Source organism: Ursus arctos, unplaced genomic scaffold (genome assembly GCF_023065955.2).
Source record: "Ursus arctos isolate Adak ecotype North America unplaced genomic scaffold, UrsArc2.0 scaffold_20, whole genome shotgun sequence".
Taxonomy (NCBI): Eukaryota; Metazoa; Chordata; class Mammalia; order Carnivora; family Ursidae; genus Ursus; species Ursus arctos.
The window spans coordinates 14,395,839-14,420,785 of record NW_026622875.1 but is presented as its reverse complement, the minus strand read 5'-3'; the positions used below and the strand labels follow the sequence as shown (position 1 = coordinate 14,420,785).

The 24,947-nt window shown below is 38.7% G+C and overlaps 1 protein-coding gene across 5 annotated transcripts in view; it reads left to right on the top strand.

Annotated features, from left to right (window-relative positions):
• Positions 1 to 22,589, top strand: part of RNF13 (ring finger protein 13) — a 162,556-nt gene extending 139,967 nt beyond the window's left edge. For all 5 annotated transcript variants that reach the window (XM_026497269.4, XM_026497268.4, XM_057315942.1 and 2 more), the window contains 2 exons: positions 20,802 to 20,882; positions 21,163 to 22,589. In XM_026497269.4, the coding sequence (XP_026353054.1) occupies positions 20,802 to 20,882; positions 21,163 to 21,527 (446 nt within the window). In that variant the 3' untranslated portion in view covers positions 21,528 to 22,589. The remainder of the gene's footprint in view (positions 1 to 20,801; positions 20,883 to 21,162) is intronic.
• Positions 22,590 to 24,947: the final 2,358 nt, after the last annotated feature.

Sequence of the window (24,947 nt, the reverse complement as noted above, 5' to 3'; positions counted from 1 at the left end):
ATCAGAATGGTTTCCGTATGAACATAGAATTGGAAACCATTTTAATTTTTTTTTTAAGTTTTTTTTTTTCCTTTGCCAAAAACCTTAAACTTGATCCCCAGATGGTTGGGGCTACATACACAGTCTGAGAGTATGAAAGGCTATCAGGTTCTCCACTATGAAAGGATAATGGTAATGCTGAAAACTGATTTTTTTTTTATGCCTTTCAAGTTATAGACTGAAGTAATAAGCCAGTTTATCAAAAAGAAATCCCACCCACTTTTTCTTACTTGTGGGAAATTATCTTATCCCACATCCTAAATCCAGGCTGCAATATAAAATTGTACGGGTGTACACTGCACAGCTTTGGGAGGCTGTCATTCATTTTTTTGTCATCAGATTTTTATTATTTGTGATAATAATTATTTTTTGGCAGATAGCAGTAATGTGCCTTGAGGCAGTATTGCTTTTTTCCTAATTTGCATAAAGGTGCCACTGAGCCAGAAGAATTTCTGGTCTGAACATAGAATGATTGATGTAGCACTATAACCATCTTAAGAAACAGTCATCTATGCAATCACCCAAATTCAGAAGGCAGACAAATTTACAGGACAAATGATCCGGTTTATTTAACAAATAAGGTACACAAAGGGAGCAGAGTATTTTTAGAGTGAAAGAGACAAGTTACCAGCTAAATGCAATGTTTGGACCCTGCTGAGATACCAGTTTGAATAAATTATCTGTAAAAAGACTGTTTTGAGACAACTGAGGAAACTGAATATGTCTTGGGTATTGGATGATATTAAGAAAATATTCATTTTGTTAGATATAATGGTATTGTGATTATATTCTTTTAATGTCCTTATTTTTTAGAGATATATAAAGGTGTACGTTGGTAAAATGTTACCTCTCAATACTTGTTTTGAAATACTTAAGGAAAAAAGTAGAAGGTGGATCTAACAAGAATAGTAGATTGAAACACAGTGATGAGGTGGTCTAATGGTCACTATCATTTTGTGTATGTTTGAAAACTTCTCTAAAAGAGCAAAGAAAGAAAGGAATGATGTATTCTTACTGGATTTTATGTCTAAAGGGAAACCCAGTAGTGGGGCGCCTGGATGACTTAGTCAGGCATCTGACTCTTGATCGCAGCTCAGGTCTTGATCTCAGGGTTGTGAGTCTGAGCCCCATGTTGGGTGTGGAGCCTATTTTTAAGAAAAAGACGGGGGCGGAAATCCAGTAGAAATCAGTGAAGAGTGTTAAATATATTAGTTCTTTTCCCCGTAGGAATTTTTCCATTTTAGGAATTATAGAGAGCCCCAAAATTCCAGTGGAATCAAAAGTCTTTTCCTTTCCTATAGCTGGTTCCCAGGTTTTCTTCTAGCACTGATTGACTTATGTAATTTGTATCATACCTATAGTTTAGGGGGTGGGAGTATGTAACTAGTTCTTACGAAGCCCATACCAATGTGGAAGTTAGCAGTTAGTTTTTAGGAGGTCAGCAAAATGGTGTGGTGGAAAGAATACAAGATTTTGAACTTAAAGACCTGGTTTTATTCATGATTAGATGTGTGACCGTGAACAAACCACTTAACTTACCCCTCTGATAGCACCTGCCCTAAGTACCTCCCTAAGATGTGAGAAGAAAATAATGCAAAATCTTCACTTTCCAAGCACAAATTAATGTAGACCAGAAGTAAGTAAGGCTAGTCTCATGTTAACCATAGAATCTTTGAAATCTCATAGGCCAGGTTAGATATGCAGAATGTCTTAACTTCTGAAGAAAAAGAAATGTGTAGTTATGTGACAGTGTCTGCTTTGTGTCTTACTAGATGATTATTCCTCTCAATTACTCAGAATCAACTGTTTTTTAACTGTACAAATCACATTTGTTTAGTGCTCTGTTATGGGAAATGCTTTCACATATATTGCCTCATTTGGCTTCTTTACCCATGACTTATTTTTATGACTTTTATTTAAAGATATTTTTCTCCAAATAGTATTGTGTCAGCACATTTTCATAGGCTGATCATCCTGTGTGACTTATTTTAGTCATTAAACAAATTTAGTCGTTAACTGGTTCTGTGTTGGCCACAACTGGAAAGAAGCAATGAAACATTAACAAAGTTAGGCTACAGTTTCTGCCTTGGGGGCTGGGGGGGGTGGTAAAAAAAGGTACAGCATGGTCCAGAGATTCTCAACCTTTCTCTGCTTTCTGCTTCCATACACTTTACATATGCAACTCACTGCCATCAGTAGCTTCTCTTATATGCATGTTTCTCAGTCCTGGCTGATTGTAGGTTGAGTAGGCACTTGGGAGCACTGCGTATCGTCAGTCATCAGTACTTTTAGTCGTCTTCTTCTGCAGAATAGGAATCTCCTTGCTGCCATATGTTTGGTTCACTGCTTATAAAAATAGCAAACATTTGAGAGCTTTCTGTGTCTAGGCACAGATCTGTGGGTTTTATATCAGATTATTTTCTCCTTAGTTCTTGCCTCTTCCTAGCGAGCTCTTTTCTGATGACCTCCATGCTTTTATGTCCCATCCAGACCTTTCTCCTAAGCTCCAGTCCAGTCCCATATCTCCAGTTAATTAACAGACATTTCTGCCTGGATAACGTGTACAGTTTTCAAATTTAATGTGTCCAAAACTGTTTTTCCTTCTGCATTAGCATATATTTGACCAGCCACTGTGTTTGGTGTTGGCAGTAGGAGCTCCCTGTCCATAATTATATACAGCAAGAAAACCTCTATGGTTTATTCTGAGAATCACTTATATGTAAGAATAAAATCAAACGTAGGGGTGCCTGGGTGACTCGGTTAAGCGTCTGACTCTTGATTTCGGCTCAGGTCATGATCTCAGGGTTGTAAGATAGAGCCCCATGTCGGGCTCCGCACCGGGTGTAGAGCCTGCTAAGATTCTCTCTCTCTCCCCTTTCCCCACCCCCTCCCCCTTAAAAAAAAAAAAACTTTAATATTTTAGAATAAGGACCTTATGGCCTGACCCCAGCTTATACCCGTACCCTCATCCTGTTCTCTTGCTTGCATCTTGAATTCTAGCCAGGTGAGCTACTTCCTGTGCCGCCCACATACCTCTGTATAGGTTTGGCCTTTCCCTGCTGTTTACCTGAGTCCCTATTCTTCCTTTAAGCTCTGCCTTAGTACAGTTCATGGTGGCTAGCAGGCACTTATCCCATATTTGCCAAGTAAATGTCAGTGTATGTCTGTTCTTATAATGGACATTTTAGAATACTTACAGATCAGAAATGTGACCCCATTCTCAGAGAATTTCTAATGCAGTGGAAACAGGGCAAGTATAATTTACTTTTGTGTATATTAAAATATATGTTAATATACATATATTTATTTACTTTTATGTATTTACAAATATATACTTCCATAGAAAGTATGGCTTTCTATCACAATACAACATTTCTTTTTTTTAAGATTTTATTTTTGAGGGAGAGAGAGAACGAGCACGAGTGAGGGGGTGGTCGGCAGAGGGAGAATCAGATTCCTCGATGAGCAGGGAGCCCGACTCGGGGCTCGATTCCAGGACCCTGGGATCATGACCTGAGCCAAAGGCAGATGCTTAACCGACTGAGCCACCCAGGCACCCACAATATAACATTTCGTATATTACAATAAAATGTGTGGTCCAGTGAGGAAGAGTCGATACTCTGTCTTTGCAGAGAGAGTACACTCTGACACACTGTAGTCTAAATAAGCTGCACGTGTTGTTCAGGCTATAATTAGTCTTTAGCAGTAGTTACACGTTATTTTAGGATAAAATATACTCACAAAACACTAACCATCTCTTCAGTATTTAGAATTAACTTACCCGTTCTTAGTTTAAAAAAGAAATTACCAGTTTGTTAATCTGCTTCCAGTCCCTCGCTTGCTCCTTTTACATGCTGTATCCTAATAATGCCAAATAAAACACTTAAAAGGTAAGCAAACATAAAATTGCATACATCATCTTTGCATTTACTCCTTCTTTTATTACCTCTGCCTAGTCCCCAAATCCATTGAGTTGTCTTTCAGAATGATCATTTCTGTCCATTCTTATTATGACTGTGTCATGCAAGCGTCTCCTCAGTTTATTACTTGAATCTTGGGAGTGTCGAACAGGTCCGTAGGCTCACCTCTACATCGCAGGCCTGGGTTCCTTCAGCGCACTGATGATTGTTTAGACGCTGTTTTCATACATCGTCATTCCTCTAGGCTTGAAAGCTTTCAAGTGATCTCTACATCCTAAGAAGTCATATCAGAGCCCTCATTTTAGTATTCACAGCTTTTCATAATTTGGCTCCACCATCCTCATTCAGCCTTACTTTCCGCTGCTCCTTATCTCTAACCTTGCATAACTTAGATTTTGCCATGTTTATTTCTTCTTTGCAAATACTTTTCAACTGTTACTTTCCCAGTAGTATCTTTTCCTCCTTAGTTTTTCTAGATTCAGCTTATCTTTAAGGCCTGATCCTAGTGCCTAAGAACCTTTCTCCAGTGTCTCCTAGTATAGCAAGCTCTTCCTTCTTGTAGATCTTCTGATTTGTCTGCAGACAGAGGATCTAAAATTGCCATTGTGCAGACATTATAATCCGTGTAGTACTTTTGTTGTCTTGAGAGTTGGCTGGCATATTCAACATTGGATTGGATGGAAAAATCTGAGGACAGCTTTAGTCCATCAGTCAGGATATATAGAATTTATCTCCATTATATAAAAATATCTAGTTATTTGCACTTGTGATAAGGTCTTCTAATGAGCAGTTGGAAGTAGAGATCAAGAATAACTGGGTGCATTCATATAATTCCTTCAATAAATATTTATTGTGTACTTTTACTATGTGCCAGGCACTGTTCTAGGTGCTAGGGAAACTGCAATAAATTAAAAAAAAAAATCCTGCCTTTGTGGAGCTTAGTGGGGGCAAATGGATAAATAAGAAATAAAGTCACATGGCAGTTAAGTGCAATAAAGAAAAACAAATGATGAGTGAAGGGAGAGGGGATGGAATACTATTTTAGAAAAGACAGGAAAGACTTCTCTGAGGAGGACACTTTGAACAGAGAATAAACTGGGGGGAGGCGTGAAAGGAAGGAGATAACACTGAGGGCAGAGGAACAGCGAGTACAGAGGCCTTGAGGCAGCGGTGTGTTTGATACACTCAGGGAACAGTAAAGAGCATGTGGCCAGCGTGGTAGGAATGTAGAGGGAGAGTGGTTAGAGAGGAGATCAGAGATCGATGGGGAGCTAGATCATGCCATGGCAAGGACGTGTGATTTTATTGTGTGATGGTGTAACTTGGGTGGCTTTGTTTTTTAATGTTTTTTTATTATATTATGTTAGTCACCATACAGTACATCCCTGGTTTCTGATGTAAAGTTCGATGATTCATTAGTTGCGTATAACACCCAGTGCACCATTCAATACGTGCCCTTCTTACTACCCATCACCAGTCTATCCCATTCCCCCACCCCCTCCCCTCTGAAGCCCTCAGTTTGTTTCTCAGAGTCCATAGTCTCTCATGCTTCATTCCCCCTTCTGATTACCCCCCCTTTATCCCTTTCTTCCCCTACCGATCTTCCTAGTTCTTATGTTCCATAGATGAGAGAAATCATATGATAATTGTCTTTCTCTGTTTGACTTATTTCACTTAGCATTATCTCCTCCAGTGCCGTCCATGTTGCAGCAAATATTGAGAACTCGTTCTTTCTGATAGCTGAGTAATATTCCATTGTATATATGGACCACAACTTCTTAATACAGTCATCTGTTGAAGGGCATCTCGGCTCCTTCCACAATTTAGCTATTGTGGACAATGCTGCTATGAACATTGGGGTGCATATGGCCCTTCTCTTCACTACGTCTGTATCTTTGGGGTAAATACCCAGTAGTGCAATGACTGGGTCATAGGGTAGCTCAATTTTTAACTTTTTAAGGGACCTCCACACTGTTTTCCAGAGTGGCTGTACCAACTCACATTCCCACCAACAATGTAGGAGGGATCCCTTTTCTCCACATCCTCTCCAGCAATTGTTGTTTCTTGCCTTGTCAATTTTTGCAATTCTAACTGGCGTAAGGTGGTATCTTAGTGTGGTTTTGATTTGAATTTCCCTGATGGCTAATGATTTTGAACATTTTTTCATGTGTCTGTTAGCCATTTGTATGTCATCATTGGAAAAGTGTCTGTTCATATCTTCTGCCCATGTTATGATTTATTTGTTTCTCGTGTATTGAGTTTGAGAAGTTCTTTGTAGATCTTGGATACCAGTCTTTTATCTGTGGTATCATTTGCAAATATATTCTCCCATTCCGTGGGCTGCCTCTTAGTTTTTTTGACTGTTTCCTTGGCTGTGCAGAAGCTTTTTATCTTCATGAAGTCCCATAAGTTCATTTTATCTTTTGTTTCTCTTGCCTTTGGGGATGTGTCATGAAAAAGGTTGCTTTGGCCGATGTCGTAGAGGTTGCTGCCTATGTTCTCCTCTGGAATTTTGATGGATTCCTGTCTCACATCGAGGTCTTTCATCCATTTGGAGTTTATTTTTGTGTATGGTGTGAGAGAGTGGTCAAGTTTCATTCTTTTGCATGTAGCTGTCCAATTTTCCCAGCACCATTTATTGAAGAGACTGTCTTTTTTCCAACAGATGTTTTTTCCTGCTTTATCAAATATTAGTTGCCCAAAGAGCCGAGGGTCCATTTCTGGGTTCTCTATTCTGTTCCATTGGTCTATGTGTCTGTTTTTGTGCCAGTACCATGCTGTCTTTGTGATCACAGCTTTGTAGTACAGCTCGAAATCCGGCATTGTGATGCCCCCAGCTTTGTTTATCCTTTTCAACAGTTCCTTGGCAATTCGGGGCCTTTTCTGGTTCCATACAAATTTAAGGACTATTTGTTCCAGTTCTTTGAAAAATGTCCTCAGTATTTTGATCAGGATAGCATTGAAAGTGTAGATTGCTCTGGGTAGCATGGACATTTTAACTATGTTAATTCTTCCGATCCATGAGCATGGAATACTTTTCCATCTTTTTGTGTCTTCCTCAATGTCTTTCAAGAATGATTTATAGTTTCTACAATATAGATCCTTTACATCTCTGGTTAATTCCAAGGTAACGTATGGTTTTTGGTGCTATTGTAAATGGGATGGATTCCCTAATTTCTCGTTCTTCAGTCTCATTATTCATGTATAGAAATGCAACTGATTTCTGAGCATTGATTTTGTATCCCGCCACATTACTGAATTGCTCTATAACTTCTAATAGTTTGGGCATGGATTCTTTTGGGTTTTCCATATAGAGTATCATGTCCTCTGTGAAGCGAGACAGTTTGACTTCTTCTTTGCCGATTTGAATACCTTTTATCCCTTTTTGTTGTCTGATTGCTGTTGCAAGGACTTCTAGTACTATGTTGAATAATAGTGGCGAGAGTGGGCATCCTTGTCGTGTTCCTGATCTTAAGGGAAAGGCTTCCAGCTTTTCCCCATTGAGAATGATATTTGCCGTAGGCTTTTCATAGATGGTTTTTATGAGGTTGAGGAATGTACCCTCTATCCCTACACTCTGAAGGGTTTTAATCAGGAAAGGATGCTGTATTTTGTCAAATGCTTTTTCTGCATCAATTGAGAGGATCATATGGTTCCTGAGTCTTTTCTTGTTGATATGATGTATCACACTGATCGATTTACAAATGTTGAACCATGCTTGCATCCCAGGGTTGAATCCCACTTGATCATGATGGATAATCCTTTTAATGTACTGTTGGATTCTATTAGCCAGGATCTTTTTGAGGATTTTGGCGTCCATATTCATTAGGGAAATCGGTCTGTAATTCTCCTTTTTGGTGGGGTCTTTGCCTGGTTTGGGCATCAAGGTGATATTGGCCTCATAGAATGAGTTTGGTAGCTTTCCTTCTGTTTCTGTTTTTTGAAATAGCTTTAGGAGGATAGGTATTATTTCTTCTTTGAATGTTTGGTAGAATTCCCCAGGAAAACTGCCCGGGCCTGGAGTTTTGTTATTTGGAAGGTTGTTTATCACTGACTCAATCTCTTCATAATTATTTGGCCTGTTTAAAAAATCAATTTCTTCCTGTTTCAGTCTTGGTAGTTTATAGGTTTCCAGGAAGGCCTCCATCTCTTCCAGATTGCTTAATTTATGGGCATATAGCTATTGATAAAAGTTTCTAATAATCCTTCCAATTTCGTTGTTGGTTGTGACCTCTCCTTTTTCATTCATAAGTTTATTAATTTGGGTCCTTTCTCTATTCTTTTGGATAAGTCTTGCCAGTGGTCTGTCAATTTTATTGATTCTCTCAAAGAACCAGCTTCTAGTTCTGTTGACCTGCTCTACTGTACTCCTGGTTTCTAATTCATTGATTTCTGCTCTAATCTTGGTCATCTGCTTCCTTGTGCGTGGATTAGGCCTGTCCCTCTGTTGCTGTTCCAGCTTCTTGAGGTGAGAATATAAAAACTGCATTTTAGATTTTTCTATTCATTTGAGTGAGGCTTGGATGGCTATGTATTTCCCCCTTAGGACTGCCTTTGCAGTGTCCCATAGGTTTTGGACCGTTGTGTTTTCATTCTCGTTGGACTCCATAACTTGTTTAAATTGATTTTTAATTTCCTGGCTTATCGAGTCATTCCTGAGCAGGATGGTTCTTAGTCTCCAAGTGTTTGAGTTTCTTCCAAATTTTTCCTTGTGGTTGAGTTCCAATTTCAGAGCATTGTGGTCTGAGAATATGCAGGGAATAATTTCAGTCTTTTGGTATCGGTTGAGACCTGTTTTGTGACCCAGTATGTGGTCTATTCTGGAGAAAGTTCCATGTGCATTTGAAAAGAATGAGTATTCTGTTGTTCTGGGGTGTAATGTTCTATATATATCTATGAGGTCCATCTGGTCTAGTATGTCATTCAGAGCTCTTGTTTCTTTGTTGATTTTCTGCTTAGGTGATCTGTCTATTGCTGATAGTGGAGTGTTGAGGTCCCCTACTATTAATGCATTTTTATCTATATGTCTTTTTATTCTGGTTAAGAGTTGGCTTGTGTATCTTGCTGCTCTCCTGTTGGGGGCGTAGATATTTATAATTGTCATATCCACTTGTTGGATACATCCTTTAAGAATAATGTAGTGTCGTCCTGTATCTCTAACTACAGTCTTTGGTTTAAAATCTAATCTGTCTGATATGAGAATTGCTACCCCAGCTTTCTTTTGAGGTCCATTGGCGTGAAAGATGGTATTCCATCCCTTTACTTTTAGTCTGAATGTATCTTTAGGTTCAGAATGAGTCTCTTGTAGACAGCAAATGGATGGGTCATGTCTTTTTATCCAATCTGCAACCCTGTGTCGTTTTATGGGACCATTTAGGCCATTTACATTGAGACTGATTATTGAGAGATATGATTTTAATGATGCCATGTTGCCAGTAAAGTCTTTGTTTCTATAGATTGTGACTTTCAGTTCTGTATCCCTCTTGGGGCCTTTTTACTTTTATAGAATCCCCCCTTAATATCTCCTGTAGGGCTGGTTTCATGATTACTAAATTGGTCAATGGCGATTCTGGAAGGTCTTTATTTCTCCATCCATTCTGAATGACAGCCTTGCTGGATAGAGGATCCTTGGCTGCATGTTTTTCTCTGAAAGAGCTTTAAAAATGCCCCCGCCACCCTTTCTCTCATTCCAGGTCTGTGCAGACAGGTCTGACGTAATTCTGATACCTTTGCCTTGGTACGTGAGAAATTTCTTTGCCCTGGCCGCTTTCAATACTGTATCCTTGAATCTAATATTTGCGAATTGCACTATGACGTGACGTGGTGTAGGTTTGTCGTGGTTGAGCTTGGGAGGGGTCCTCTCTGCCTCTTGGACACAAATGCTTGTTTCCCTTGCTAGATTAGGGAAGTTTTCAGCTACAATTTGTTCAAATATCTCTTCTAGACCTCTGTTTTTCTCCACCCCCTCGGGGAGGCTGTTGATTCTGACATTGGAACGTTTCATTGAGTCAGTAATCTCCCGTAACCTACATTCCTGAGCGTGGATTTTTTTGAGTCCAGATTCTATTTTAGCTTTTTCTTCTACTAACCCATCCTCCAATTCGCTGATACATTCTTCTGCCTCATTCACCCTGGCCGTCAGAGCCTCTAGTTTTGACTGCATTTGGCTCATAGAATTTTTAATTTCTGCCAGATTTGCTCTCATTTCCGCCCTTAGAGATTCTATATTCCCATTAACATTTTCGTTAATACTTTTTTCAAGTCTACACATCATCTTGACCATTGTTACTCTAAACTCCATTTCTGATAATTTGGTTATATCCATATCCATTAGTTCTGTGGCAGAGGCCACAGACTCATTGTCTTTTCTTTGCTGGGGGGGGGGGGGGCGGATTTCTCCTTCTCGTCATTCTGATGAGGCAAGGTTGCGGGGTTGCCCAGAGCCCAAATTATTGACCAGGACCCAGGCAGTGCGCACTTGTTTTATAGGGACCTTAGGGATGTGGGCTTCTTGATTTTTCAGCCTGCCTTCTGGGGGAGGGGCCTGCCACACCAATACTCAGGCAACCCTGTTTGGGTAGAGTCTCCGTGTCCCCTGCGAGGGGGGATGGGGATGGGCACACTGTGAGCCGGTATTTCCAGGCTTTTGTTCTCTGGTGGTTTCCCTGGCAGTTTGCTGTGCCTCTTCTGAGAGTCAGAGCAGCAGTGGCCAAATCTCAGCCTCTGTCTCAGAACAGAGGGATCGCGGACCATTCTCCACTGATGATCTGGCCACTTTAACTGTTTCTGTTGGTGCTGCTCAACCCTGCAGCGTCCCGGGATGTGCGCCCCACACCCGGCGTCCCAGCCCTCACTTCCAGGGCCGGCGCGTCTCTGTCCTTTGTGTTTCTAACACTGCAGCTGCCAGCCGCCCCGCGCGCGCTCCCGGAGCTCCAGGTCTCAGTCTGGTTCCAGTGAGCACACCGGAGCTCCGTGAGAAGTCTGGTGGCACGTGCTCCTGGCTCACAGTCTCAGTCTGCTGTCTCGTGGGTGCCATCTGCGAGGCCGTCCGCGAGTCCGCCCGCTCCCCCGCTCCCCCGTGCAAGTGGCTACCGCTTCCCGGCACCCGAACTCGCGGCTCCCTCCCCCTTCCTTCCGTTTATCTTCCGATATCTGTGCGCGGTTTCGCGGCTCCCCGCTTCGTACCTCAATACTCAGCGCTGGAGATGTTCATTTGTAGAGATCCAGATGTATCTTCCTGCGTCTCAGGCTGATTCCGTGGGTGTTCAGGCTGGTCTGGTACCTATCCAGCTCGACTCAGGGGACCGGCTGAAAAAGGGGTCCCCTACTCCTCTGCCATCTTAACTAGCTCTCTTCACTTGGGTGGCTTTTGAGCATAAGAATGACATGCTCAACTTTGGAAAAGGATCCCTCTTGCTGGTGAATGGAGAACAGACTAGGGGTTGACAGTGAAGCAGGGAGAGTCCATGTGGTATGTTCCAAGTGTGAGGTAGATGCTTCCTTGTTAGCCATCCATCATGAACGAACAAAGGCTTTGTGGTATCTGTTATTCAGCACATATTTACCGGGAGCCCACTCTATACCAGCCACTGTACCAAACACCAGGGGTGTGATGCTGACCGAAAGACAGAGCTCATCTCTTCTAGAGGCTAAGAATCTATAAGCAATGCTAGTTGATACTTGTTCTGTGTTGAACTATTTCAAGGGAAAACTGGTCTGACTTTACTTTTAAGAAGCAAATCAGAAAAGGGAATGTTTCTCAGTTTCTTGAAAGGAGCACTGTACCTATGGCCACAAAGCAGTAATATAATGAGGTTCCAAGTTGGTTAGAAGTTACTGTCATGACTATGGCTTGTGAGAAATCAGTGCATTCCTGAGTTACCTGAAGGTGAAGTATCTTATTTTTTCATGTCCAGAAACACAGATCCCAAGGTCTACATTGTAGTTCTGAGGTGGAAGAAGGGGATTGAGGGTTGGTTTGTATCCTAGTGCTCTTGACCAATATAATTTGCCTGTAGCTGTGACTACTCCAGAGAACCATGCCTTCAGTCCACTAACTTCTAACTGAAGAAGTCAGTGTCATTTATACCAAATGAGTTAATTGGGATTAAACTAGATTGGGATGGGCATTGTACCCAATAAGAATTTGATAATTTTCCATTTTAGATCTTGTGAGCATGTATCACACCTGTTACGTAAAAAACAAAACAAAACAAAACCATGTACTTTGCATACATGATCTCATTTAGTTCTCAGAGCAGCAAAATTAAGAAAAGTACTATCACGACCATTTATAGATAAAGAAAATGAGACTTTCTGAGAATAAGCAGATTACCTTAGGGTGCATAATTGGGTAAATGTAAGTGTCCGGCTGCAATGCAAATTCTTGACTTCAAACACTATACTTATAAATACTACGTACCCTATCTTTCCTCTTCAGTCACTATCATTTCAAAATAAATTGCCTCTGGGCTTTAATCCTTCCCATTCCTCTTTTCTTGTCCTCTCCCCACCCTCACCTGCACTTACCCTCCTCATCAATTCCCTGTGTCAAAGAGAAAGAATATATTTGAGGTAAAACTAATTTCCTAAACTTTCAGCTCTACTGAAATATGAGAATACTCATTTTATCATATACTACCTTAACAAGGTAAATTACCTGTTTATATTTCTGCTTTTGTAACTGGTCTTGTCCTTTGCTCACATTTCTACTGGGATCTTAGTGTTTTCTTATGCATTTTTTAGAAGGAAATTTTATGTATGATTTTTTTTTATAGTCACTTTTGCATTGAGAGTTGTAATTAAATCCTAGCCCAGTCTAGTCAACAGACAGAAGTATCTAGAAGTAATTCTGCTACATGCAAAAGTGCCTCTTCCACTTTATACCCCAAGGGTATTTATACCCCAAGGGTACCTGAGGCCGCTCAAGTTTTGTGTTTGATTTCTATTATATAAGGGAAAAGAAAAATAATTACTGGAATAGAACACACAAATATTTAAGGACATAGTTTGTTGAAGTTGGCTCTAGAAGGGTGTTGTACATCCTGATTTCCTAGTGGCCTGAAAAGAAATAATGAAAAGAGTAACAAAACCTTTTCCGTAATTAAAGTACCAAAGTATTTTAAGTACTTGAAGTCTTGCACAATATTTAGCATTATAAAATCCCTTTAACTGTGCTTTTTTAACTTCTGGATAATGACATCTTTTAATCTACTTGCTCCTCTATCCACAAAGATCTTGGGTGTAACTGTCTAGTTTACCTGCATAATGCAGTCGGGTTAGAACCAATAAAGACTAACACAGGGAAACCTTAGGTTTAAAAAGAAAATCAAAGTGGAATTTGGCCAATGCTTGGATTTGGATTTTAAGCTTGTTATATGGATTTATTTACGGCCTCTAAGGAGATCACTTTTTATTCCTATTCTCAATCAGTGAAGTAATTCATGAACACATTTCCAAAACCAAAGTTGCCAACATACTGCTCTTCCCTTCGGTGGAGTCATTTGTTTCCTTACTGTGCACGCACTATCATTTCATCATCAGAATACGTAAGAAACAGCTGACCTTTAATTAAACTTCTAGAATGTAGCTGCTATTTTTTAGCATCCTAGAAAGGTTTGTAAAAATATGAAATCATGGGGGAGAGAAATAAAGCATCTTTGTTCCTTCTCCATATGTGGCAATCTGAAGGAAAAAAGTGCTCTGGTTTATGAACTGGAAACATTTTAATTTCTAATAAGTGGCAGCTTAAGAGTATTTCTTAACCTCTTAAACCTAACTTTTTACATTGTGAATCAAAGGGGATTATTTAAATGTGACATTCTAAGTAGATGTGCTAGAAGAGAACACCAGGCATAATGGCTAAGGCCATGGATGGACTCAAGTCGGACAGACCTAGGCTGGAATTCTGGATCCCCATTTACTGGCTGTGTGACCTCGTGCAAATATGCACATTTGGGGCAAAACCTCAACAAATGGAAGCAATTATTATTACAAAAATTTTTAAAAACCCTTACGTAAAAATTATAAATAAAACATTAGTGTCATTAAAATTCAGTCATTAAACATTTTTTAGGATGAAAAAAGACTGCCAAAATCAAGCAGCAGCTTAGAAATATGTAACCTTAGAAATACTACACTTGAAATTTCTTTCCAATAGCCCTAAGTTTGAACTTAAGTTGTACCTAGTTGTATTTTTGCTTTATTTTTTTCCCACATTTTAAAGATTTTGTTTATTTGACAAAGAGAGAGAAGCAGGCAGAGGGAGAGGGAGAAGCAGGCTCCCCGCTGAGCAGAGAGCCCAGATGTGGGGCTCGATTCTAGGACCCTGGGATCATGACATGAGCCAAAGCCAGACACTTGACCAACTGAGCCACTCAAGCGCCCCTGTATTTATGCTTTAAAATGTTTTGGTTATCATGAGATTTGATATCTAAAGACAAAAAAAAAGAGGCCTATTTGTTATGCATATTCTAGTGTATGCTAATGGTTTTGACAAAGTATGCATATATGTTAGGGAGAAAATCCCAATTTAGTTGTTGCCATTTTCTCATTGTTGTAAACACTGTTAGATGATTGAAAACATGTACAACACTTCTGTGGGTACTCGCCACTCCAGGGAGTCACAGCACCAAACCATGAAAGTCTTAAGAGAACTCTCACAGGCTTTAGAATGTAGTAGAAATATTAATTTTAGGGGAAGTTACAGTATTTTGGAAATACTTGCCAACGAACAAAAAGAATTTGGTATTTGGAAGTTTTCCATAGGCCTAGTCTGTAGTCAGACCCACAGAAACCAGCACGCGGAGGCCTGGGCACAAGCAGAATACGGGTCCGTCAGCACTCGCACGGTTTACAGCGCTCTGGGGACAAGATCACCTTAAATCTTCCTATTGTATTGACCTTCACTTGGCCGCTCTTTCAGAAGTGTTCGTGCTGATTAATACTTAAGTGATTTAAATACTGACTTAGCAATTTCTAGCACATATAAAATAATAGCATTTTTAGTTGTTTTCTTGCTTCTGAAGCAGCCCACCTTCCTTATAGAGCTCTTCATTACTCATGATTGCCCTCAAAAATAGCTCTTCAATTGAAGTTTCCTGAGTCATTCGGTTAATGTATTTCTCCAAGTCTGTAATCATAAAGACTGGCTACTATACACCATGTTTCTTAGCAGATGAAAAATCCTTTTGTTTTCACTTAACATTCCTTCTACTAAGCATTTAAGGCCGTCTCTGTGGGAGCTGTCTTCCCTGCAGGATATGAAGGAGCCAGATTCCTGAGTTATAAATGAGGGGGGGAAATGGTTTCATATTTGAAACTTTAAGTTATCAGGCACTTTTATTTTATAGCTTAATCATTGAGATTTTCCAAGATAGGTCTGAAAAGCAGAAGATACGATTTCAGAGATTAGAAAAAAGCAACATCACATTTAAAGCAGAAGATGGAAAGGTGGAGCAATACTTTTTATAGCTTATTTCTTTAATCAATCAACTGAGACATGCTTAATTTTTATAATCACATGTAGCTACCTTTAAAGTAACCTTAAAAGTAAATATTAGTTCCTTTGCTCAAGGGTTAAAAATAATCAGAAAGAATTCTCAAGCGAATCTGGCTTTAAAAATATTCTATCCTGTTGTCTTTTGTTCAGAATTCTTGGGAACTGGTATGGAGGAGGGGAGAAGAGAAGATAAAATTAGCTTATTTGCTAGAAAGAGCTGTCATTGTTTTCTTCACTGGTGAAGTAGGGAATCATTGGCAAGGTACTTTTTCTAGAACAGTAATTTTTGCTTTGAAGTTCATGAATCCAAATGCTGTATTTTCCTTGAGCAAGTTCTTTAAAATGTTTTTGTTATTATCTCTCATGAAACCTGTGTTTAGTTAGCCCTGAATGTTCTTTTATCTTTTACTTTGAGGACACCTATTCTAGTTGACTTTAAGCCCTAAACTACCTTGTTATTAAATTGAACAATTAAGTTCTGCATCAATTTGTAGCACTATGGCTAGATTCTCTCAAATTAGTTTTTTTTTAGTCATCTCTAGAAATGGTGATTCCTCTTTCTATACCTAATGTTACATCCAGATGTTCTTGTTACAACATAGCTAAATGCAGGTCTCCACTTAACTTTTGCATTAGTTTGTTCAAGACTGAATGTCCATTGTGGTTGAAACGTGTGAAGGGGGGTGAGACTGGTGTGAGAGGCGATAGGAGGGAGATGAGGGTCAGATATGTAGCTTTACAAAGGTCATGATAAGAAGCTTGGATCATTCTAAGTGAGAGAGGGAACCATCTAAATGAGATTGATACGGTGTGTTTAAAAAAAAAAAAATCACCCTGGCCTTTATGGAGAAAAACCACATGAGGCAAGAACAGAATGTAGACTAGAGGCTCTTATAGTAATCCAGGCTATCAGACCAGAGTAACCGAGGAAATGAGAAGGGGACAGATTCTGGATATGTTTTACAGATAAAGTTTACAGCACTTGGTGACACAGTGAACGTAGGCCCTAAGGGCAAGTGGCATTAAGGGCATGCCCGGGCCTCATCAGCCGTTCGTGCCACTGCAGTGGCATGTGTGAGTCCTATTCCGTGCCTTTGCTGTACCCAGGGTGCAGGAGGAAACTAAGGAAGAACAGGTTTATAGCAGAAAAATCAAAGTTCTGTCCACTCATGGAACTTTCCTAGATTGATGGGACTTTAAAAGTGCACTCATGAAATTTTTCTAAAACGTTATTCAAATGACCGTGCCAGAAGCATTCTAGACAGAAGCATTTCCATGCTGTTTCAAATAACAGACCTGAATCTCACCCCTCCCATAACTTAACACCTATCCAGAGTCGTTGCTTGACGAAGGCTGGAGAGGTTTTTTACCATGGCCACGGTTTCTCAAAACCTTCTGCACTGTTGGCACTTTTGATGGGGTAATTCCTCGAGGGGCTGCCCAGAACATTGTAGGATGTTTAGCCGCATCCCTGGCCTACTAGATGCCAACAGCACCATCTCCCAGGTGTGAAAACCAAAAATGTCCCCAGGTATCACCAAATGTCCCTCGGGGGGCAAAATCCTCCCCAGTTAAGAACCACTGGTGTATACGAAGCAAAACTTTCTAGCATGGTGCTGACAGTAACAAAACAAACATTTATTACCACTTATAAACCCTTTTATGCTACCAGAACCGAAGCACCAATTGGTTATTTTAAAAACCTGTTGAAGTCGTAAACCATGAACATAAATGCCTTAAATTTACCTTGAAGCGCTCAGCCGCTATTTGATGTTGGGCCGCGGTCCTGAGTATGAGTCCACTGACCGGATTTCCAAGTTGTCACGGTACATGATTCATTTCCTACCATTTTTACTTTTAGGCATTTTTAAATGGGACGAAAATTGGATTTTGTTTTCATTCTTGCTTTTTATTGATACATAAGTCTGTCCAATCTCTTAGATTTCTCACCTAGATTTCATTTAATCTCATTTTGGCTGGAGAGGTTTGGGGGAGCAACTAGCTTTTATTAAGTGTTCTTTCTTAATACAGTCAACCTAGCTGTCAAATAGAACCAGTCTTTTACACTCACAGTTCAAGACTGCTGAATATTTAATTAAATTACATAATTACCCTGTGTAATACAAACAGATTCGGTGACCATTGCCGCTGACTCTTTGTAAGCATCCGGTTCATCTGTCGGGACAGAAGCACATGGGGATATTCAGAGAGCAGCTCCTCGCACAGCCTTCCGTGTACGACGTCATAAGTCACTGTGCCTTTCCAGCCAAACACTATGTAAAATAACTTGTGTTATTTCTTTCAATCTACAATCCTAAGATACAGACAGTTAATATCTTTGTTTTCCCTTTGAGAATACTAAAACAGAGAGATGTGTCTTGCACTAGGTTACATAGTTAATAAAATGATCAGGATGAAAACCCCCCAGCATTCTAACTTGTGCTTTACCATTTCATCACAAGTCCAAGGCCGGGGGGGTTAATTCTCTACAGAGCACTAAGCTCCAGTCTGGTCCATGATCACAAACTGTACCTTTGAATCTTGACCCGTCATCGTATAAATCCATCACCTGGAACAATTCAAAGGATTCACAGGAAAGATCAGGGACTCTGAAGCATTAAGTCCATACATTTAGGACTAACCCCAGTACTACCTACATTAATTTCCTATTGCTGTGGTAACAAATTAATACAAATGTACTGGCTTAAAACAACACACTTATCTTATAGTTCTGTAGGTTAGAAGTCCAGCACAGGTCTCACTGGGCTAAAATCAGGATGTCAACAGGGCTGTGTTCTTTTCTGGAAGCTGTAGGGGAGAATCCATTTCCTTGCCTTTTCCAGCTTCTAGAGACCACCATAGTCTGGTTTAGGACCAGCTTCCCCTCCATCTTCAAAGCCAGTAACACTGTATCTCCCTGACCAGTCATCCACAGTCACATCCCCTCTGACTCTGAACTTTTCTGCCTCCCTCTTGTACTTTTAAGGACTCTTGTGATTACACTGGGCCCACCTGGAGAATGCAGGATAACCTTCCTACCTTAATCAAACGATGCTTAGAGCCTTGGGGGCACAGCTCTGGACCAGTCTGTTCCTGGTCAGTTCCATTAACTATATCATTTTTTTTCCCTTGAAAAATGTGTGGCATTTTATAAGGAAATAAATTATGAGGTACTTCACTTTAAATTCTAAATCATTGGTGCCATATATATAACACACCGAATTAACACAAATTACATTTTAAAAGTCATTTATAAGAGGTATTGGCTAAAAATGGCTATAGGATGTTACTCCTTATTTTACCATGTCAGTGAGATGGTCAAATAAATGCCAGTGCAGTTACACAAAATCAACAGGTTTGGCACAAATAATTTTTCCAGATACAATGATGGCCTTAAAGACTTAATACTGTTAGAATTTAACCTCTGACATTTTAACTCTGCAGTTTAGCTTCTGTAATAGATGTTTCCAATGATACTTTTCTTGGTAGCTGAATTTCCTTTAGATTTTATGCTGTGTGTTATGCGTGTTTTGCCTTGTCTTTATTTTTAAAAACAACGTATCTGAGGACTCACATATGGTAGTAAAATATAAGTAGAATATCAAAACATATTACTCTTTGCTGAAGATCTGACGAATTCCAACCGGAAAGCAGTACAAAATTATTAACTAAAAATCCAATGCTTAAAACTTGTCTTAGTTTGAATTTCTGAGAACAAAATCAAGGACAGAGATCCAGGAGATTTTTTTGGGAAATAATCTCAGGAAGCAAGAGGGAGGGAGTGGGGAGAGTGAGACAGGGAATGAAAAATGGCGTGTATCTTACTGACCTGGTTACTGCGGACAGCTGGGTCTCTATCCCCCAGAGCCCCTCTGAGGAACCATGTGCCTCAGAACTGTCCCTTTGAAGACGACAGGGGCCTTTATCCACCAGATTACCTCCTCCGTTGGTAACTATATCTGTGTTTAATAGGCATTTTCACAAAGTCCTAAAATTTACAAGTTTGATTTGTATGAGAAATCAGTGATGACTGAATTGCTTAGTAAAACTGTCCTCAAAGTCTACGTACATGGATCAGCTGTATAATTACAGGTACTTACAGATCTGTTGGAGTCCTTTAGTCTTGAATAGTTTTAGATGCATATGATCAGTCTCACCAAATTCCACACACAAGAGTCTAACATAGCAGCTTGTATCTGTTACAGAATGTATTTGATACTCAGTACTCTAATAACCAAATTCAAAACACAGAACCAAAAAATAATAATTTTCACAAAAGCTTTCTTTTTAGGACTCCTCCTGAATGTGCTATTTTAAATGACTGAAGGATGTTAAAGGGATTATTTGGATAGAACGATCATTTCGTTCGTTACGGGTCATGTTCATCCAGACTCTCCAGACAATGGCTTTATTTCTGACCTGCCTTCCAAGAGTGTTACCCTGTGTGTGGGACAGGCAATGAACTGTCCTTTGTTCCCTGAGATTTTTATGTTTTTACCTAATATATACATTTAATAAAAACCACTGAATTGAAAGCAGTCACGGTGGTCACTACCACTATTGCCTCAACTTAAAAAGCTGCTGTAAGACTGCCAACTCTTTTAAAACTAACTGCACTTGAATTCCAAAAAGAACTATGAATTAATAAACCCTCATGATTTATAAAGGTGGTAAGTTCAACAATAAATTAAAAAGGCAGTATTAATAATCACCATTTGGTGACCATCTATGTACCTGGCCCTTTGTTCCCAAACCTGTGAGGTAGAGAGAATCTTTTTACAGATTGATGGCAGAACTGGATGGCAAAGGCTAAGTAACTTGCTAAGCACCGCAGAGCTAATAAGTGTTGGACTGGAGACCGGAAGCCTAGTAGGTCTCATTCCATAGGCTTCTCCACTAACATTAAAAAAACACAAGTGTGTTTTAATGTTTCCATTTTTACCAAAAATTACTGAGACTTTAAGAAATCTAAACAGCGAAATGTTATTGTCTTTGGTATAAAATATTTCAAAAGTAGCATTTGAACAGTCCTATAAAACACTACTGCACTTATGATTAATAAAAATCTTCTGCAAAATTAATCAAGGTAAACAGATTTGACATCCATTTTTAATATCTTATTTTAGGTAAAAGGTTAATTACTTAAATTAAAACTTCAGGTTCCTGAACTTAAAGCAGCTCCCTGATCTGACAGAAAACAAGAAAAAGGTATCATTTACAGAAAGATCAAAAAACATTTAAAATAATCAACTGAGGAAGACCTAACTTGAAGAGTTGGAAAGATAAGAATACTTCTCTACGTCTTTTAATTAATTTTATTTACTGTTGTCTGTCAATCACAGGAGATGAGTATGATGTATGTGCCATTTGTTTGGATGAATATGAAGATGGAGACAAGCTCAGAATCCTTCCTTGTTCCCATGGTACGAATAATTACATACTGCTTTGAATTTATGTGTAATTTATATGTAGGCTCATAATTAGAGAAGGAGACAAAACAGTTATTAGCATACTATGAGCCAGGTCTTGTAGTAATTAGTGGTGTCATTAAAGGATAGAGAGGTATAGTTATAAAAATTTACAAACTTTTCTTATCCCTCCATGATCCATATAGAAGAACATGAATAAACATGGCAAAAATTACAACTATAATGTTCTCAACCACAGTATGCTATCTGAAAGATGTGTATTTTGCTTCAACAGCTTACCACTGCAAGTGTGTAGACCCCTGGCTAACTAAAACCAAAAAAACCTGTCCCGTCTGCAAGCAAAAAGTTGTTCCTTCTCAAGGCGATTCAGACTCTGACACAGACAGTAGTCAAGAAGAAAATGAAGTGTCAGAACATACCCCTTTACTTAGACCTTTGGCTTCGGTCAGCACCCAGTCATTTGGGGCTTTGTCGGAATCACGCTCACATCAGAACATGACAGAATCTTCAGACTATGAAGAAGAGGACAATGAAGATACCGACAGTAGTGACGCAGAAAACGAAATTAACGCACACAGTGTTGTAGTCCAACTGCAGCCTAATGGTGAAAGGGATTACAACATGGCAAATACTGTTTGACCTTCAGAGCGTGACTGGGTGATCTGCTAATAAATGTTTATTTAGATATATAATTTGATTTTTTGTTTGCTCCCTTCAGAGATTCCTGTAGAGATAACTTATGTTTTAGTATTCTGCAGTTTAATCAGTTTACTGAAACAGGTTTTTTGATCTGGCATTTATCTGCAGGAGTGTACTTCATTTCACTGATAACTAGTAATAGGCTGGTGCTGGAACTCAAGCATCAAATCAACTCTTCTTTTGGAATGAAATATAGCCAAAACATTTTTTAAAAATTCCTCAGTATAGCTTGCAATTAAGACCTAGATCACAGTATGCAAATATTTCGTGTTTTACACACAAGGTCAGTGCTGTGGCCACCTAGCATGAGCTAAGCCAACTCCCATTTGCATAAAGTTTACCTAGAGTGAGTTGTTGAGTTGGAATATATTTGTTCTGGTATTTCCCTAAATTGCCATCACTCATGAGAGGTGACAATTTAGCATTTTTCCTTCTAGCAGCACCACAAAGAAACTCAAAGCTGTCTTTTTCCTTTCTATTCCCAAATAGTCTTAACCTGATAGGAATGGTCTGTATTAGTGCAGATTTCATAGGTTTCTTTTTTTTTTTTCCTCAAAGTTTTAAATACTATAGTGTTATGTATGAATTTGATTCATCAGCTAAAGTAAAATGTCTCTGGACTTTACTTACTGAATTTCAGTATCCTTAAAGGTTTTGTGTTATGATCAAAGCAAAAAGAAAACGCTGTATAAAAATACCAAACTTCAGCAATTGTTAATACTCAGATCATATACCTCTTAACAAAGAGCATCTTATGCTAACTAGCCCTGCTAAACTATGTACAGAGGAAATTGTTCAAGTATTGGATTTGAAAATAATTGCTTATGTTTAACAGAACTAATGATGTATTTAAACAATGTATTATGAAAAGCTAAATTATATTATACATCATTGTAACTATGTAGAAAATATAGACTTAATGTATAATCAAAATGCTAAGAATTTTTATATGGCCTTGTATGAAGGGAGTTTGAATGTTAATAAACACGTTTTCCACTTTAAGAACTGGCAAAATATTTATTCTACTGTACTAGTACCCAAATTAGCCTGATTTATATGCAGTGCTATAAAGGTATAATAATTAAGGTAATGTAGGTCAGATAAAACCACCACCTTAGAATTTTATGCAAGGTAACTGACTGCTCACAACCAATTAAGTAATCCCCCAAAAGTTAAAACTGCAGCCAAAATCCCAACAATAATGTACACTGTGGTATCCTGCTGTAATTACGGTACATCCTTACAGTAGACCTCTATACAGCCTTGAAAGAACAAAGTTAATATCTAGATAGAGCTATACTGACATGGGAATTTTTAGTCAACAAAAGCATATTATAGTTAAGTACATGATGCATAAGAGTCTTCTGTTGTAAAGAAAAAAATTTATTTTTAAAAGAAATGTAACACTATCAGGAAGTTTTCCTTCTGAAAAAAAAATCTTATAATCCATCAAAAAAATAGGTATTTCCACTTGGGAAAATAAAAGGTTGAATTCAGCTTCCACTGTCTGATACTAGGTTGTCCCCTCCCCCAGCCTCCTTTTAAAAATCACACACAGGCCCGAGAAACAGATCATCAGTGTATATGGTAGGGACGCAGACTCTGGAACTGGTGCACAGCCCTCTGCAAACCTGGGTGGTCATTTGTACAATTTCATTTAACCGAAGGGAGGGTATGAAGACAGAACACTCAGTACCTGCCACATAAATACATAATAGCTTTTATAAAATTGTTAAGGTAAATAAACACATCATACCTAAAACCATTTTTTTAAAGGGCAAAGTTAAAGGTCACTATAACATGTTTTAAATGTTGTATCCCCTCAGTCCTCAATCTATAAATCAGATCGAGGACTTGGGTTCCTTTGAATTTAAGTATCAGGAGTTTTTCTGAGGCAAATCTGCCCCCCCTTAAAAAAAAAAAAAAAAAAACACTCCAAACTCTTTGTGTTAAAAAAAAAAAAAATCCCAACATATATATATATATATATACGTATATATACGTATATATATATATATATACGTATATATACGTATATATATATATATATATATACGTATATATACGTATATATATATATATATATATATATTAACACTGTCTAGGATTACTACTTAATATTCAGTTGATATCTTTTATAATTTCTTCATGGTGTAACAATGCAGCTTTTTAAATAGGACATTAAATAAAATTAATTTCCATTAAAAAATACTTTCCTAATAAAACTTTTCTGATATGAAAGTAGTCACATGGAAACTTACCCCAGAGATGAATTTATCTTGATATTTTGCCTTCAGAAATACCTATGTAAAATACATGTATATATTATACACTATATATTTATACTGTATGCAACATCTGTTCACTACCTCATTTAACATTTATTGGTGAGTATTTTCTCACGTTATTCAAGGACTAGTTTATTCTCTGGATATACAAAAATTCATTCAACCCATAACCCTCAAAGTTAAATCTTGTAGTTTTCCAAGTTTAGGTATTTTAAGTAATGTGGTGTGATGACGTTCTGGTATGCAGATGTGTTTAGCCCCATTTCCTTAGGTTAAATTCCTAGAACTAAGTATAAAAGAGATACCTACATATATTTTCGTGTTTTTTGTGGGTAGGGGGCCAATGGCTAGTTTCATTATTTCATTAAACGCTAGTGTTATAGTTGCCCTCTACCATCCTCTACTCCCCTACCCACACCCGCAAACACACACTCTTCACTTTATAGGTTCCTTACGTTTGGTCACTGCTTTCTAATCCTAAAGAACCCTAACAGTTCTTTACAGTGTCAATGTATATTATTACTGTAAAATCTCAAATCATCACAACCCAACCACCAAATTTTCATTTGACCAACCTTTTGTTCATCACTGGGTTCTTAACAGGTCAAGAAGTTGAAGTTTTTGTTTTTCAATTTCGAAGGTATGTCCAACTACCAAATAGCCCCAAATTCCTTGCCTTCCATACTTTTACATCCCTGTATGTACTAATGTAGAATGCCTGACAACACCGTCAAAAAATTTTAGTTATGCACACTATTATTTTAATAAGGTAGAGATTCCCATTCCCTAACCCACTGTTTCTCAAAGGGTAGCATATAGACCACATAAAGTGAATCAGACTGACCTGCCGATTATTTCTAAAGGGACTTCTGGAGCTTATGGATTCCCATTTCCAGGGTGAAAATCCAGAGCCCAGTATCTGCATTACGACCAGCTCCCCAATTTTGCTTAGACCCACCAAACTTTTGAGCATGCCTCCTCCAAGCTTCTGCCTCACTGTTCATAGAGTATTAAACTAATGTTTACTAAACTTGAATACATCCCAAAGACCTTATGACCTCTGGAATTAAAT